The 14123-nt window shown below is 38.9% G+C and overlaps 1 protein-coding gene across 2 annotated transcripts in view; it reads right to left on the bottom strand.

Moving 5' to 3' along the window:
- Adk (adenosine kinase) overlaps positions 1 to 14123 on the bottom strand; it is a 393218-nt gene that overhangs the window by 63691 nt on the left and 315404 nt on the right. For both annotated transcript variants that reach the window (XM_050127020.1, XM_050127018.1), the window contains exon 8: positions 7429 to 7464. In XM_050127020.1, the coding sequence (XP_049982977.1) occupies positions 7429 to 7464 (36 nt within the window). The remainder of the gene's footprint in view (positions 1 to 7428; positions 7465 to 14123) is intronic.

Below are 14123 nucleotides of genomic sequence, written 5' to 3'. Positions count from 1 at the left end.
AATATCCTAGTCCCAAAGAATCTTCTCTAGATTATTTATCCACTGCAACAGAAAGGACTAAGCTACAGAGGATAAACCAATCAATACCATTTAGCCCAGTGATCAAGGTTAACATCATCAGCAATAAGACTTAGTGACATCATTTAACCTCCCTGATATTATGAGAAGGGCATATCAATTCTGTGGTTTTTGTTAAAAATGCACAATGTCAACCCACACACAAGAAAACACCAGACACTCAAATATATAGAGAGGGACGTTCTATAGAATATGAAGTATCAAAGTCAGGGACAATGAGGAAAGACTGAAAAACAGTCATGGACTGGAAGCTGCTAACAACACACGATACCAATGTAACGTGGTATCCTACATTAGATTCTGAGACATAAAAAGAAAAAGCCAGCCAGAGAGATAGCTCAGCAGTTAAGGGTGCTCGTTGTCAAGCCTGATGAGCTCAATCTTCAAAATCTACATGGTAGAGGGAAAGAAATGATCCCAAAAGTTGATCTCTGACCTCTATATGCACAGGCGAAAACCCCCACGCGAAACAAAGGAAAACCAAAGGAATCACTGGCAAGGTCAGAATATATTGTTTTTGTTTTGCACTGGATGTATGTTAATCTTCTGATTTGGGCCATTAAATTTTGGTTATTTAAAGATGTTAACAGTAGGGCTGGAGAGATGGTTCAGGTGTTTAAGAGCACTGGTTGCTCTTCCATGACCCAGGTTCAATTTCCTTCACCCACATGGGAGTTCATAACTGTCTGTGTGTACCCGACACCCTTGCAGAAAAAACACGAATGCACGTGGATGTAAAAAAGAAAAAAAAAGATGCTAACAGTAGGGGAAGGTAGGTGAAACACATGTGGGTTCTGTTCTGTTCTAAAACTGAAGGTATTTTACCATGAGGACAGTCAGAGCTACACAGTAAGACCCTACCTTAAAAAAATTAAAAATAGTTGCTGTCCCTTGATCACTCCTATAATCTCAGGACACAGGAGAGAGTGAGCAAAGATGACCTTCATGAATTCTAGGACAGTTGGGATCCACAGTAAATTTAAGGCTAGCCTGTGCTACCAGGAATGTGATCCTGTTTCAAAAAAGAAAGAAGGCAGGATTGGAGAGTTTGCCCAGGGGTCTTACAGAAGAGTCAGGTTTGATTTCCAACAGCAGCATGGAGCTGCTCACAGCTACCTGTACCTCTAGTTCTAGGTGATCCAAAGCCATCTTGGCCTCTGCAGGCAGTAGGCACACATGTGGTGCACAAAGATACATCCAGGCAAAGCACCATATACTTAAAATAAAAACAAACAAAAAACAGACAGAAAAGTTGTGGAGATGAAAGCAGGTAAGTTAAGTTGAAAGAGTTTAATTTATTGACTTATGCTAATGTAAAACTAATTTATTCCACTTAATGACTCTCATCTTAATTTTGCCTAAAACTTTCATTTCCATAAGATGTTCAAACAATCCCTAGGGAGGGGCTCAAAAGTACTGAAAACTCAAGTGTAGTATCTAATAAGGAGAAAACAGATGACAAGTGGATGGGGGCAAAAGACAAAAGTTCAGAGAGTTGAGCTACGAGGTGTCATAGGGCTCTAAAGTGGTCCCTAATTGATTTCATAATTTCCTCTATCTTACTGGCCATGCGTGTATTTCTAAAACATTCACTGGGCCTTTCTTACCCTAGGCATTTGGTCTATCAGTAGGTCTACTTCTCATCTTGCCGATGAAGAAACTGACTCACAGACAGTTGTTGACCAAGGTTATGGACAACAGTAGGTGCAGTCAGGATGACTGTCCCCAAATCTGCCTCTAGGAACCACAGTGTTTGCAACTACTACTTCCAGGCCACCCACAGATGATGTTGCTTCTATGAACCCCGTGATGTGCCTTTTGCTGTTACCACAAAAGCACAAACTCTTCTTCCCCAGTCACAAGTTAGCCCTGATCTTTAAATATGCTTTTTCTTAGTTGTATTTTATACCATAAATTCCAATGTTTAAATGTTTAGACATCCCCATTTTTCAAGGTCATTCTGAAGTTCAACTGTTCTAATTGCTAGGACATGACATGAGGAAAACAGTGGTTTGGGGAGTTAAGCTCTCGTCAACTGGCAGTCCGAGTGAGCTGTGTGAACTGGAACAGGTCACGGCCTGGGTTTCATCTGTTGAATGGAGTATCTACCTCTTAAGGTTTATGAAAGTATTAAATGTATGAGTGACATAGGAAAAAAAATACAAACTGAAGCATTTTATAAAATGTAAAACTGTGGTTTTCTCACTGTTTAGTGTAGTATTGTCTTCCAAATTAAAGACTTTATTTTCTTGGGCCAGCAAAATGGTTTGGTGGGAAGGATGCGGTTGCCAAGTCCGAGGACCTGGGTTTGATCCCTGGGGCCTAAATGGTGGAAGGAGAGCAGACTTCCAGAAGCTGTCCCCTGAGCGTCATACCTGCATGAAGCATGTGCCACCCAACATTTGTTTTAGTCCACTCTCACCAAGCAGGTGATACAAATGTTCAAACACCTTGTCCCAGTCTGCCCCAACTGTGGCATTCCCACACACTGCACCCTTAACCACACCGCTTTCTGTTTTGTCTCTTAAGCAGAATTTCCGTGAGATTATGGGATTCAATCATCAGTCAGGTCTCAGGATACCCTCCACACTCAACCCAGCCCAAAGGCAATGTCCTGTGGAGTATGCAGTACTTGTGTTCTTTCTGTTGGGAGGTCTTTGTAATCTTGATTCCTGTTTGAAATGCGTCTCCTTGTTTGACTGCTGACTGGCTGCCCCTGCCACCCACCATTGCTAGATAGCTCTATTTGTTAGTTTTAACCGTCTTTTCCTTCCTTAAAAATTTGTATTATTATTGGGAGGGGCACATGTTTGCTACAGCAATTGTGCAGGGGCTCACGGGGCAGCTCTACAGAACTGGTTCTTTTCTTCCATCTTTTCCTGGGTTCTGAGGAATCAAACTGTGGTCATTTCTTTTTCCTTTTTGTCTGTTGGTGGCATCAAGAACATCAAAAGTGCTCAGGAAATATTTTTAATGAAACATGGAGTGGAATTAAAAAACTACACAATCTGTTTTTCCTGATCTGTTTCTAAAATTGCCCTCTTAGGCGCCCAGCCACCTCAGGAAGTATGGGTGCGCTCTCCTAGCCAGCAGGACCTGACTTACATCTTATTTTCAGAGACTGTGACAGTTCACTGCAATCCTAAAATTTGTAAAAAACACAGGAACTTAGAAATCACCTTAGATAATTCTTTGGAGATCATTACTTCCAGAATATGTTTTGTAGATTTCTCCTCAGTGCTGATTAATAGAATTTTTTAGATGCTGTATATGTTCAATATCTGCACCATCTAATAAAGTAGTTATCATGTACACAGGCTAAGGAGGTTTAGAAATGTGTGTAGGCCAACAGAGGTTGCATTTTATTTTCTTGTTTGAGACAGAATTTCACTATGTTTTATAGACGAGTGTCAAACCCATGGGCTCAAGCAATCTTCCTGCTTCAAATTCAGGACAGCTGGAACTACCTAAATTTTTTAAAATTAAAATTAAATTTAAATTTTATTTAACATTAAATAACTTTAACTTGAGTAGCCAAATGTGGCTATTGGACCACACAATTCTATAGCTGGTCGTTCAGTCTTAGAAGATGATGGAGTTCTCATTGGTTATAGAAAGGCTGTAATTTTAAGATGCTCTGGGTTGTCAGAGGGAAGAGGGGAAGGCAGTGAGATCACCTTGTTCCCTCAATGGACATATCTTAGGCATCTACAAGAAAATGGAAGTTTTTGCTTGGAGTAATATTGAATAAATGATTCAATATGTTGAATTCCTTTCAGAATTTAGCACATAGGCTGTTGCAAAAACAACAGAAATATAGAAAATAACTAAATTTAGGTTTTTGGGGTATTTTCTTCATTTTATTTAATTTACGTCAAATTAGGACAGTTTTTAAAAACGTTTTATAATGAAGAATGCATTGTTTTTATTTAGGTTCTAATAATGTAAACCTTCAGTTCAAGATAAGGAAGATTTAACAACATAGTGCACTACCAGCTGTTTTTCCTGAATAATAAAAAGGCCTCACAGAACTCTACTGAGAATTGTCACTTAAATTCTTAGCGGGTGTGTCATTTAAATCAGGCACTATGCGATTTTCTATCACCTATATACGAAGAGCCTACCTTGTGCTCTGCCTAGCTTCAGCTTTTATCTCTTTCTCCAGTGCCCTCCTGAGCTGCTGCTTCTCACTAAAAAAAAAAAAAATGCTCAATTCGTTTTAAAGATTAGAGATGATTTTTTTTTTTAAAATAAAGATTATGTAGAATTGGCAGAGAAACCCACCGGGGCATCATGACCGATGCTGCCGAGGGTCTTTCCTGATGAATGAACACAGGCTGTTTTTAGAGGCATCAGGCTGGCCTGTCAAGAGCGTATCACCTACAGTAACACTCTGTGCTTTGGGGAAAGGACTGGTATTAGTAACAGAAAATAAGGGAGGGCATGGGGTGCTGGCAGGAAGGAAGGATGCTCACCATTCCTTAGTAAAAATTACTCTACCTTTTTAGCCTTGCTCCAAATCTAGAGCCAATATTAAGGCTCTGGGTGATAAAATACAGACTTTTTGTCTAGTCTGTTATTATACTAGATGTGAGAACATCAGAACACTGCCATTGACAGAAAATTGTGATGATAAGTGATTTTTGTTTTATTTGAGTACCACACCCATGCTTTCATATTTTTTCCCTATTGAAACGAGAAAATGTTAGTCGCATTACAAAATCACTGGATTCCTCAGATTCTACATGGACTCTATTTTTATTAACAATGCTGACTTGAGGCTATTTTATTCATAGCTTCTATAGATTCTGCAATACTTCCAATAATTTTTGGGAATCCATGCAGCGGTATAGTAAGACACTATGTGCTTTACTGAATCTACACCCACTGTCAACATCACTGGCAGAGCTGTCTTGGTATGTCAGGAGTAATAGGGTGTGTGGTTATGATAATCACCACTTTGTTATATGCTCTAATCCATTATGGCAGACTTATGACAACGTGAAACAGTTTCTACGTCAGTAAACAGGAACTAATGAAAGGGTAATATAGCGCTGGTTAGCAGAAAACAGTTTCTAAGTCAGTAAATAGGAACTAATGGGAGGGAAATATAGCTAGCGCTGGTTAGCAGGGAAAAGATTGCAGTTGCTGAGATTGAATGTAAACCAGGCAAAAACAGAGCAAAGAGCTCAGAAACAATACAATCTGTGCTAGGCTTACTGAACTAGACGACATTACACAAGCACTACAGACCTGAGATATCTGCCATATGCATGTCAAATGTCTAAGGCTCTATGAAACTAATCACATAACCCAAATATTTTTGCGTAATGATAGCTCGGCTAACCGACAGGTACAAATTTATATTTTAAGATCTCTCATCTATGAAACATTTTGATCTGTAATACTTGAGAATATTAGCTTTTAGTATTAAAAAACTAGCACAAGTAAAACCTTATTTGTGATTTGAGATAGGTTTCACTATGTATCCCTGGCTGCTTTTGAACTCACAGAGATATGCTTGCTTCTCTCTCTAGTGTACAGGGAGTAAAGGAGTGCACCCAACCATGCCTGGCAGTAAAACTTTAAAAATGACTGAAAGCATTTGTATCTATTCTCATAATCAAAATGTTTGTTCTAAATTTATGTGTGTGTGGGAGCGCACGTGCATGTGCACGCACACGTTACTTCCCTAGCCCTACATAACAAATTATATTAGTTTAGTACATGTGTCTACACACCCTAGTATGGAGGTCAGAGGTCATGGGATTGAATTTAAGTCGTTGCCTTTAACCGCTGGGGTGTTTTGGTGGCCCCACGTTGTAAACTAACTCTTCTGCTTCTTCTGGTCTTACAGAACACTTGTCAGCATGGGAAATTAAATAATAAAACAAATTAGACAAAACAAGCAACTCTCAAAATCTCTTTGTACACAACTTACCTCAACAATGACAAAACTATGGGAAAGGAACAAAAGCAAACTTCTAAGAAGCCACTCTTATGTAATGTTCTCATGCTTCCAAATGATCTTGAGAGAATTCTTAGAGACATGCTCACTTTCTTTCTCCACGAAGAGGAGGTGTTTCCAGTTTATTATGTTCTATGACACGGGTACCATGCATGCGTATTATTTTGTTCCTTAATGATGAATCTGCCTTTACTAATTTAAGTAATAGTTTTATCCAAATTCAAATTTGCTTAAGGAGCTTAAAGCTTACAGGTATTTTTCAGTCACTGCTCACAACTTCGGTACATGGCAGGCGATACTGAGTATGCACATAAGGGCAGAGTTCCTAAATCTCAGCTCCACTCACATAAAATTTCGAAAGTTACGTGAGTGAGATGGCTCAGCTGGTAGAGGTGCTCGCTGCCAAACTGAATGACCAGAACTGAGTCCAGCAAGTTCTTAGAGCTTCACATGTATGCTGTGGCAGGCATGTGTCCTTCTACTAAATACATAAAGATAATTTTTAGAGTTACTATAGTTATATAATATTGCAAGTTGATGTATAAAACAGAACATCTGACAGTTCTGGCTCAGTATCAGCCATAAAAGACTCACAAGCTCAAGTTAATGACCTGTCAATCAACCTGGGTTCATACTGAAGTTAGTGTTTTCTAACAGTCAATTAGAAGACAGATATTATGCAGACAAAAACACGGTCTTGACTGTATCTTGATTTTGCCAACAACCACATGGAGGTTTGAATCTTGACAAGATCATCCTTCTATTAGAAAAACAGAATCAAGATCAGAAAATTAAGGTCAATTATCAATATTTTTTTCCAGAAAACTAAAACATATTCTACGCTATTTTTAAAAAGATGAAAGGGAGTTTCAAACAGGAAGGATTTAAATTAATCAGTCCCTAACAACTGTTAAGTACAACCTTTGGAAATTAATTTGCATAATGATAATCTACATGTGAGGGGCTGGACTTATTTAAGTGACACTGTAGCTCGCTATTCTGTCTTGTTCCACCACTGCTTCAGCACCGAATCCTCATGAAATGAAACGCAGCTAATGAGCTAGCTTTTTAACTGAACAAACTGACAGGCCCCATATCTGCAGAGGCAGCTTGAAACTGTGCCCAACCTCTTGGCTTCCCAAGAGGCTTTTCAAAATTCAATAAATAACATCTGTAGGCGATGTTGGGTGCAGACCTAGCAGAGTGCGTCATAACACTGTGCTGGCAGAACAAAGAAACCATGACGACTGCCAAGTTTCCATGGCAACTGCAGAGAGGCTCTGAGAGTATAATAGCACATCAATCACTGTCCAAAAGAACTTCATTATCAGCTAGAAAAAACCTTTAGGATCTGTTTAGTGTGCAACTGTGGGTTAACTCACCTCAAAGCCTTGCTCTCTAGCAAAAGTGGCAGCTTCCTGGGGGGGAAAAAGAACAGTTAATTATAAAGTGTTAGATAATAAAGAAATAATTCATTTTCATACTCATTCAGTTTTCTTTTTATTCAATTATCTCAATATAGTCACATAGATTAATTTTTATTTTTACTCTAAAAGTATTTCATTTTTGTCTTGGCATGAAAAACAATGGTACACATAATGTCAACACACTTCCCGAGTTGGAATACAGAAGATGCAGTCTGTTTTTACAGTAGCTGCACAGTGAGTTCAGGTGTTCTGACCTCAGCAAAGAAAGACAATCGCTTGACACCCAAGGACCATGCTGGTGGTTATATTTCTAATTAAAGCAATACCTCTGAGAAAGCTGTTCTGGAGACAAGTAATGCTTGCTCCTAGAAGTACTGATACTGAAAAAATAATTATTTTACAATCTCATGTTGGAATTTATAGAGACAGGGATCACAAGTGGTTGTTAAAGTCATCAGGTGAAGGTTGACAGGCTCTTCCCATGGAATCAGAGCAGCATAGATTCCATGCTGACCACAGGGAGGAAAGCATAACTTTATGATGAAAGAGATCAAGTGGTCACCATTTTAACCCTGTGATTAATCCATCTATTAACATCATATGTAGTGAGATCACCAAGCATCCCGTGCTTTCTGTTAGGATGCAGAATGGAGTTCATGTTATCAACCAGGAAGTATTCTGCCCCAAAGATCTTAACACTATTAATCAAAACTTTAGTCCAATACTTTGTTCTCACTAGAAAAGGAGACATCGAGAAGGACAACAAACAAATCTGTAAGATGGACATTTACAGGGCAGCTAGTCTGGTCTCTTTAAAGTTAACCTCAAAGATAAACTGGGGAGGGGAAATGAACCGAACCAATGCATAGACCTTAACTGGACCTTGTTTATACAAACCAGCTGTGAAAGACACTCGAACAAATGTAATCTGAGAATTAGAAATTATGAGGAATAATTAGTTTGATATTAGGAATAATCAGTATGATAAGGAAAATGTCTTTAGTTTTAGTGCTGTACATTGAAGTATTTAAGGATAAAATGCCACAAAATTTGTACTCTAGAATACTTTTGGGGAAAAAAAAACAAAGGGAAGCAAATTTGACAAAATACTGACAACTGTGTAATCTAGATGTATGTGATACGTGGGCTCATTACTTATAGTCTGTATAGCCCTCAGCCACTGAAACCGCTATGCAGGCAAGACAAGTCACAAACACACACATCCATCTGCCTCTGCCTCCCAAGGGCTGGGATTAAAGGTCCGGGCCACCACACCTGGTTTTTGTCTAAGAGGAAGAGGCTACACTTAAAAAAAATGTGTTTACAAATTTTCATACACAAAATTCTTCCAGCTTTTCAATATTTTATGAGGACAATTTAATGAATATAGTGATATTGCCTAATACTTTTCTACCAGGCTACTGACAGGCGAAACAAAGCAACCCCACCCACATCCGTGTAATCAAATCCTTGTGCGCCTACTGTTTGCTTGTGCACATACTTTAATTTTAGGAACGACAGAAAATGGAGGCAATGCTACTTTCCATTTCTCCTTCCCGCTTGAAAGTGGAAAAGAATTGCAGACAACTGTCAAGAGTCTCTACATCTTAACTTACATTCCTCCAAAATTATCTTTGCCAAGAGATATTAATAGAAGGATGGGATTTGAGCCCAAGCAGTGAGCAGATCCAACTCAGCTAGAACGACTGCTGCATCAAACCATGTAAGGCAGAAAGCAGTCAGTGCCTTTAAAATAAACGTGGATGGCTCCTCCATATTGAGGGAAATACTAATGAAGAAATACATGCATGTACTTACGATCCACTATACTAAAACAGAGACTTAACAAGCCTATTATTGAGGGCGTGAAAAGGTCAGAATGCATGATTATGGCTGAACAATGAAGTTAACAGGAACTCTTAAGTTGAGTGTACTGACCAGTGAGCCACGGCTGACATCGACAATGTCGACACACTCACGCATGCAAACCCTTGACTACCCTCCTTTCAACTCATGAACAATAGAACATTTATACTTCCCATAGTTAGCATTATTTGCTGGCTGAGATATCAAGGCAACGGATAAGGTTGAAAAAACATCAATGTAGTGTTTTCTAAGCTGTCATAACTAACTAAACGAATTCTTAGATGAATCACACAACTGAGCAGCTCTGCTGAGAGCTACTACCATACTTATTATTTTAGTTTTATTTGTTTTATGTATATGCATGTTTGGCCTACATGTAATATGTACCATACTCATGGCTGGTGCCTGCAAAGGCCCAGAAAAGGCATCAGATACCCTGGAACTGGAGTTACCAAGGGTTGTGAGCTACTGTGTGGGTGCTGGGATCCATACCTGAATCCTTTACAGGAGCACCAAGTATTCTTAACCAGTGAGCCAACTACTCAGCCCCTAAGAACTACTTTTCAAGTCAGCCTGGGCAACAGTGACTTCCAGGACAGAGGTGGGGGTGAGTGAGCTTCAGGGTCATTAAAATCTGTAGAATTAAACTACACTATAATGGAAAGGTTGAAAGTCCACAAGCAGTTAAACTGAGGGAAAGAGCAGTGCTGGGGATTGAACTCAACCCTTAAGTTGCTAGGTAAGGGTCTCATCACCAAGTCAAATCTCAAAAGCGTTTTATTATTTGTATGGAACAGGCTCTTGGGAAGCTCAGGCTGGACTTGAATTTTCTAACCCTACTGTCTCTTAGAGCTGAGATTATAGATGTATCACTATGCCTAGTTACATTGCTTTCTAATGCCAGCTTTGCTCAGGTATCAATGAATTCACTGTAACTTGGTATATTACAGAACAATGGCAAGAATAAATAAAACTGTATTTATATAAGTGTATTTTTTCTTTTAGACAGGGCTAACTATGTAACCTAAATTGGCCGGAATCTTGATATGTAGTCTAAGCTGGCTTTGAACTGTCTCTCTTCCTGCTCCCATCTCTCAAATGTTAGGATTTTAGGCTTGTGCCACCATGCTTACCTTCAAGTCATTATTTTTAAAGGAAGGCATGCCTGAGGATGTTTTCACATCTGTAAACAGTCCCAAGTGCCAACGCATTTCTGGCTGAGGAAGGACATACTTAAGAAAAGTCAACTCAATTTTCTATCTTAGTGCCTCTTCTCACAGGTTTGCTGAGGTGTGCCTTATCACCAGACCGGCTAAAACCTTGTTCTGTGCCTTAAAATCATCTTGTCATCTGGCTTCCTCTCACCTTTCTTTCATCTTGGACACCATTAGAGAAGGCAGCTGTCCCACATCACTGTACTTGTCACCACTCACCTCTGATCTGAAGGTGTTTGTAGGTACAATGGTGGAACAGAGTTTATTTTTCCCCTTAGCAAAACAAACAAAACAACAGAGGGGAACAGTGTGACCGAGCAAGAATTTTAAGTAGGATTTTTGCTCTCAGATTCACTGCATGAAAGAGCAGAAAGAAAAGGCAGCAGGTCAGAAAACAGGGAAGGAAGAATGAGCATAGATGGTGGGCAGAAAGTAAGGCAGGTTCTGAATATCAGGAGTAATTCCAAGGGAACGGATCACACTAAATTGAAGAGGACTTGTTAGTGTGCCATTGCAGTGAAAGTGAGAAAAGAAAACAAGCAAGTCCCCATCTGTGCTGCCCCAGGGCGCCTCGTACTGAGTTTCACAAATCTAATGAAGCAGTCAGGTTAAAATCCAAGCACAGAGTGGCTGTGACATGTGGAGAACAGCTAGGCTTAGAAGGGAGAAGCAGGGCGGGTCCTAATGCAGGTGGTTATCCATGTGATAATCATTATATTTACAGGCTTTCCGTTTTAGATCTGACATAAAAATCACAAAGGAGGAGGGATTAAGGAGATAAACAACCGACACAGGCGGTTCCCTGCTCCCCCGAGAGCATGGCAAGCGCCATAAGCAAACTCGACAGGCCTGATATTTCTCATCAGCCTGCACTCCACATTGACACTTCTTTCCATCTTGATAACTTTCACTATTACGCCATTTCAGAGGCAGGTAACGTTTTCAGAATCTTTCCATTGTTGAATGTGCTTTAATACAGCACTTTCCCTTTACAATGAATGAAACTCAGATGTCTTATGCAATAACTGAGTCATTTTTTTTCTTCCTGGAATGAGTGCTGTCAATACAATGATACATAATTAAAGTCTTTCTCTTGGCTATACCATGACACTTAGGCATCACAGTAGGCTTGCTGCTTCCCCAGTCAGGCTAAGCTATTACTTAAAAAATATAATCTTTAGAATATTCAGAAAAGAGAAAGCAAATAGATGTTTGTGTGCACAAAAGACAACTGTTTCCTTTATAATCAACTAATGAGAAAACTTATTTTGTCTTATGTACAGAAGTTCTTACTTAAATAAAGGAGAATTAGTGGAATTGATATTTAACTCAAACTACAATGTTTATGCTTGTTTCATAATCATTTGTAACTAGTTATTACAGAAATACAATTTCTGAATATTGGTCCTCAATCATTAGAATTTTCCAAACTCAGTTATTAATTACAGGAAGGTTTTCTTTTCTCGAGGTTACTTGGGACTTCCTACATAGATGGGTATGACTACTATCCCACACTACTATCATCTCATGACTTTGAGCCTACTACTTCCTGTGCTGTACTTGAGTTTGAGACAAGGAGCCCAGGTTAAAGCGACCATCTACTTGTTACTGCCCCGCAGCTGCATCTGGGACACAAGGGTCCTGGGTATAGGCCCAAACAAAGAGAGGAAGACTCAGGCTAGAACTGCAGACTGCAGCCCACTCATCTGAAACATCCTGCTTTGTTGTTCCAAGTGAGGAGACAGCAGATGATTCGAGGATTTGGTAGTGTGGCTCTAACTGGGAATTTCCATGGTCCTGACCCTAGTCATAGAGTTCAGAGCACAGCAAGATAACCACGGGAGAACAGGGCACCAGACCAACGCTTCTTTTCACATTGCCCACCTCGATAGCAGAAAAAAATATTTACTCTTAAACATGGCTTTAGACTAAGAGCATCTGCTAGGATAGAGGGCTCCAGCTGTTGCAGACTTAAAATGATGCCATAAAAAAATAACACTCTAAGTCCTAAATAGTGTGAAATGGATGAATCCAAGGCATGATAACATCTCTTGTCCATGTTTCTCTCTAACTAGAAACCTACATGTAAGATTTTCTCTATACAACAGAAAATTCAGGCCTCTATATATTCTGAGGTATGATGTTCTTTTTGGATGGCTTTCATTGCAGTTAACAGCCTACATGGGAAGAATATAGGGTTTAAAGGAGTTTAGTTTTACAGCTAATTTTCTGTGGTGCAAGTCACAGTGTATTAGTTTCTTTATCTATTAGTTAAATTTTGTTATTTGGGGTTAAAACAAATTTTATTTCATGCTAATAAAATGGAAGCATTTCACATAAAACTATAAAGTCATCTTGCCTACTGAATGCAAATTCTTAGACAGTTTTAAAAGTAGAAGATCCAGAATACACTGACTGGCCCATCTTACCTGAAATATCATGCCTTGCAGCAGCCTCTACAATGGCCTCGTTATCTCTGACCACAGAGATTTTCTTTAGCCCCTCCTTCTCTCTCTGCCTTACACTACTAACTCACTAAGTCGCCTTATTTGAAGCACCCTCAAGGAGAGGACAATGGCTGACACGAAGTGAGCATCAGAATCTTGACAGCAGACATTTCATCAAGGTGACCATGACCTGGGTTACTCTCTAACTAGTACCATGACAGATCCTTAATCAGAGCCAGCAACTTCAAAGCAGTGTGGTCAGAAGATCAATCACAGGGGAAGAAACTTTAATACATGTTTTTAAAACACTTTTGGATAGCTCACTATGGTTAACCATTTCTTTCTGAGAAATACCCTGTACAAAGAATTGTTTTTTTTTTTTTTTTGAATTTCCATGCCATATGTTATTCTAGGCTATAGGACTCTTACTGAGAATACAGTAAGATGTTTAAGTAGGGTTGGAATATCCAGGTGAGAAAAATATTGAGTTAAAGTCTAATACCACTGTGAAGTCTGCAACAGCTGTGGCAGCCATGTACCTCCAAGTCATACTGAAATTTAATGATAAAGAAATACCTGCTGTTTTCTTATTTTTCATATCACACATGTCAGAATATAAAGACATATTGTTTAAGCCTCTGAATGCTGTTCTTCAGACCATGAACTACCTTTCCTTCATGCCATCTATAAAATCATTTATACATTTTCATATGAGATTGCATTAGCGCTAACACTTCAAAAATTTTATTATTACCAATGAGGAAAAGTTTTAATTTATAAGAAAATGAGGGCTGGAAAACTGTTAAATAATATTTGAGCCTGGGAACTGCTTTTAAAAAGAAATTTCATTCACAAAAATGTATGAACTGGCCTTTCCAAGGAATATAATGTATAACGTTTTGGAGATTTCCAACCTGTACTCTGACATTTATTACCATATGCTTCCTGTCTGCAGAATGCTGAATAGAAATATTATTTAACATTTATTGAGTGCCAGAAACTCTGTGGGCCAATGTATAACTATAAAGACAGACATGGCCTCTGTCCAATAGGTATATAATAAAAATTAGATAGTCAGTATATAAATTATGCCTCTACTAATGAAACTAAAAAAATATTTAAG

This window comes from Alexandromys fortis, unplaced genomic scaffold (genome assembly GCF_014885135.2).
Source record: "Alexandromys fortis isolate MF-2015 unplaced genomic scaffold, M_Fortis_MF-2015_v1.1 scaffold_233, whole genome shotgun sequence".
NCBI classification, from domain to species: Eukaryota; Metazoa; Chordata; class Mammalia; order Rodentia; family Cricetidae; genus Alexandromys; species Alexandromys fortis.
Note: the sequence above shows the minus strand (reverse complement) of the source record. Positions and strands in the feature narration are given on the sequence as shown.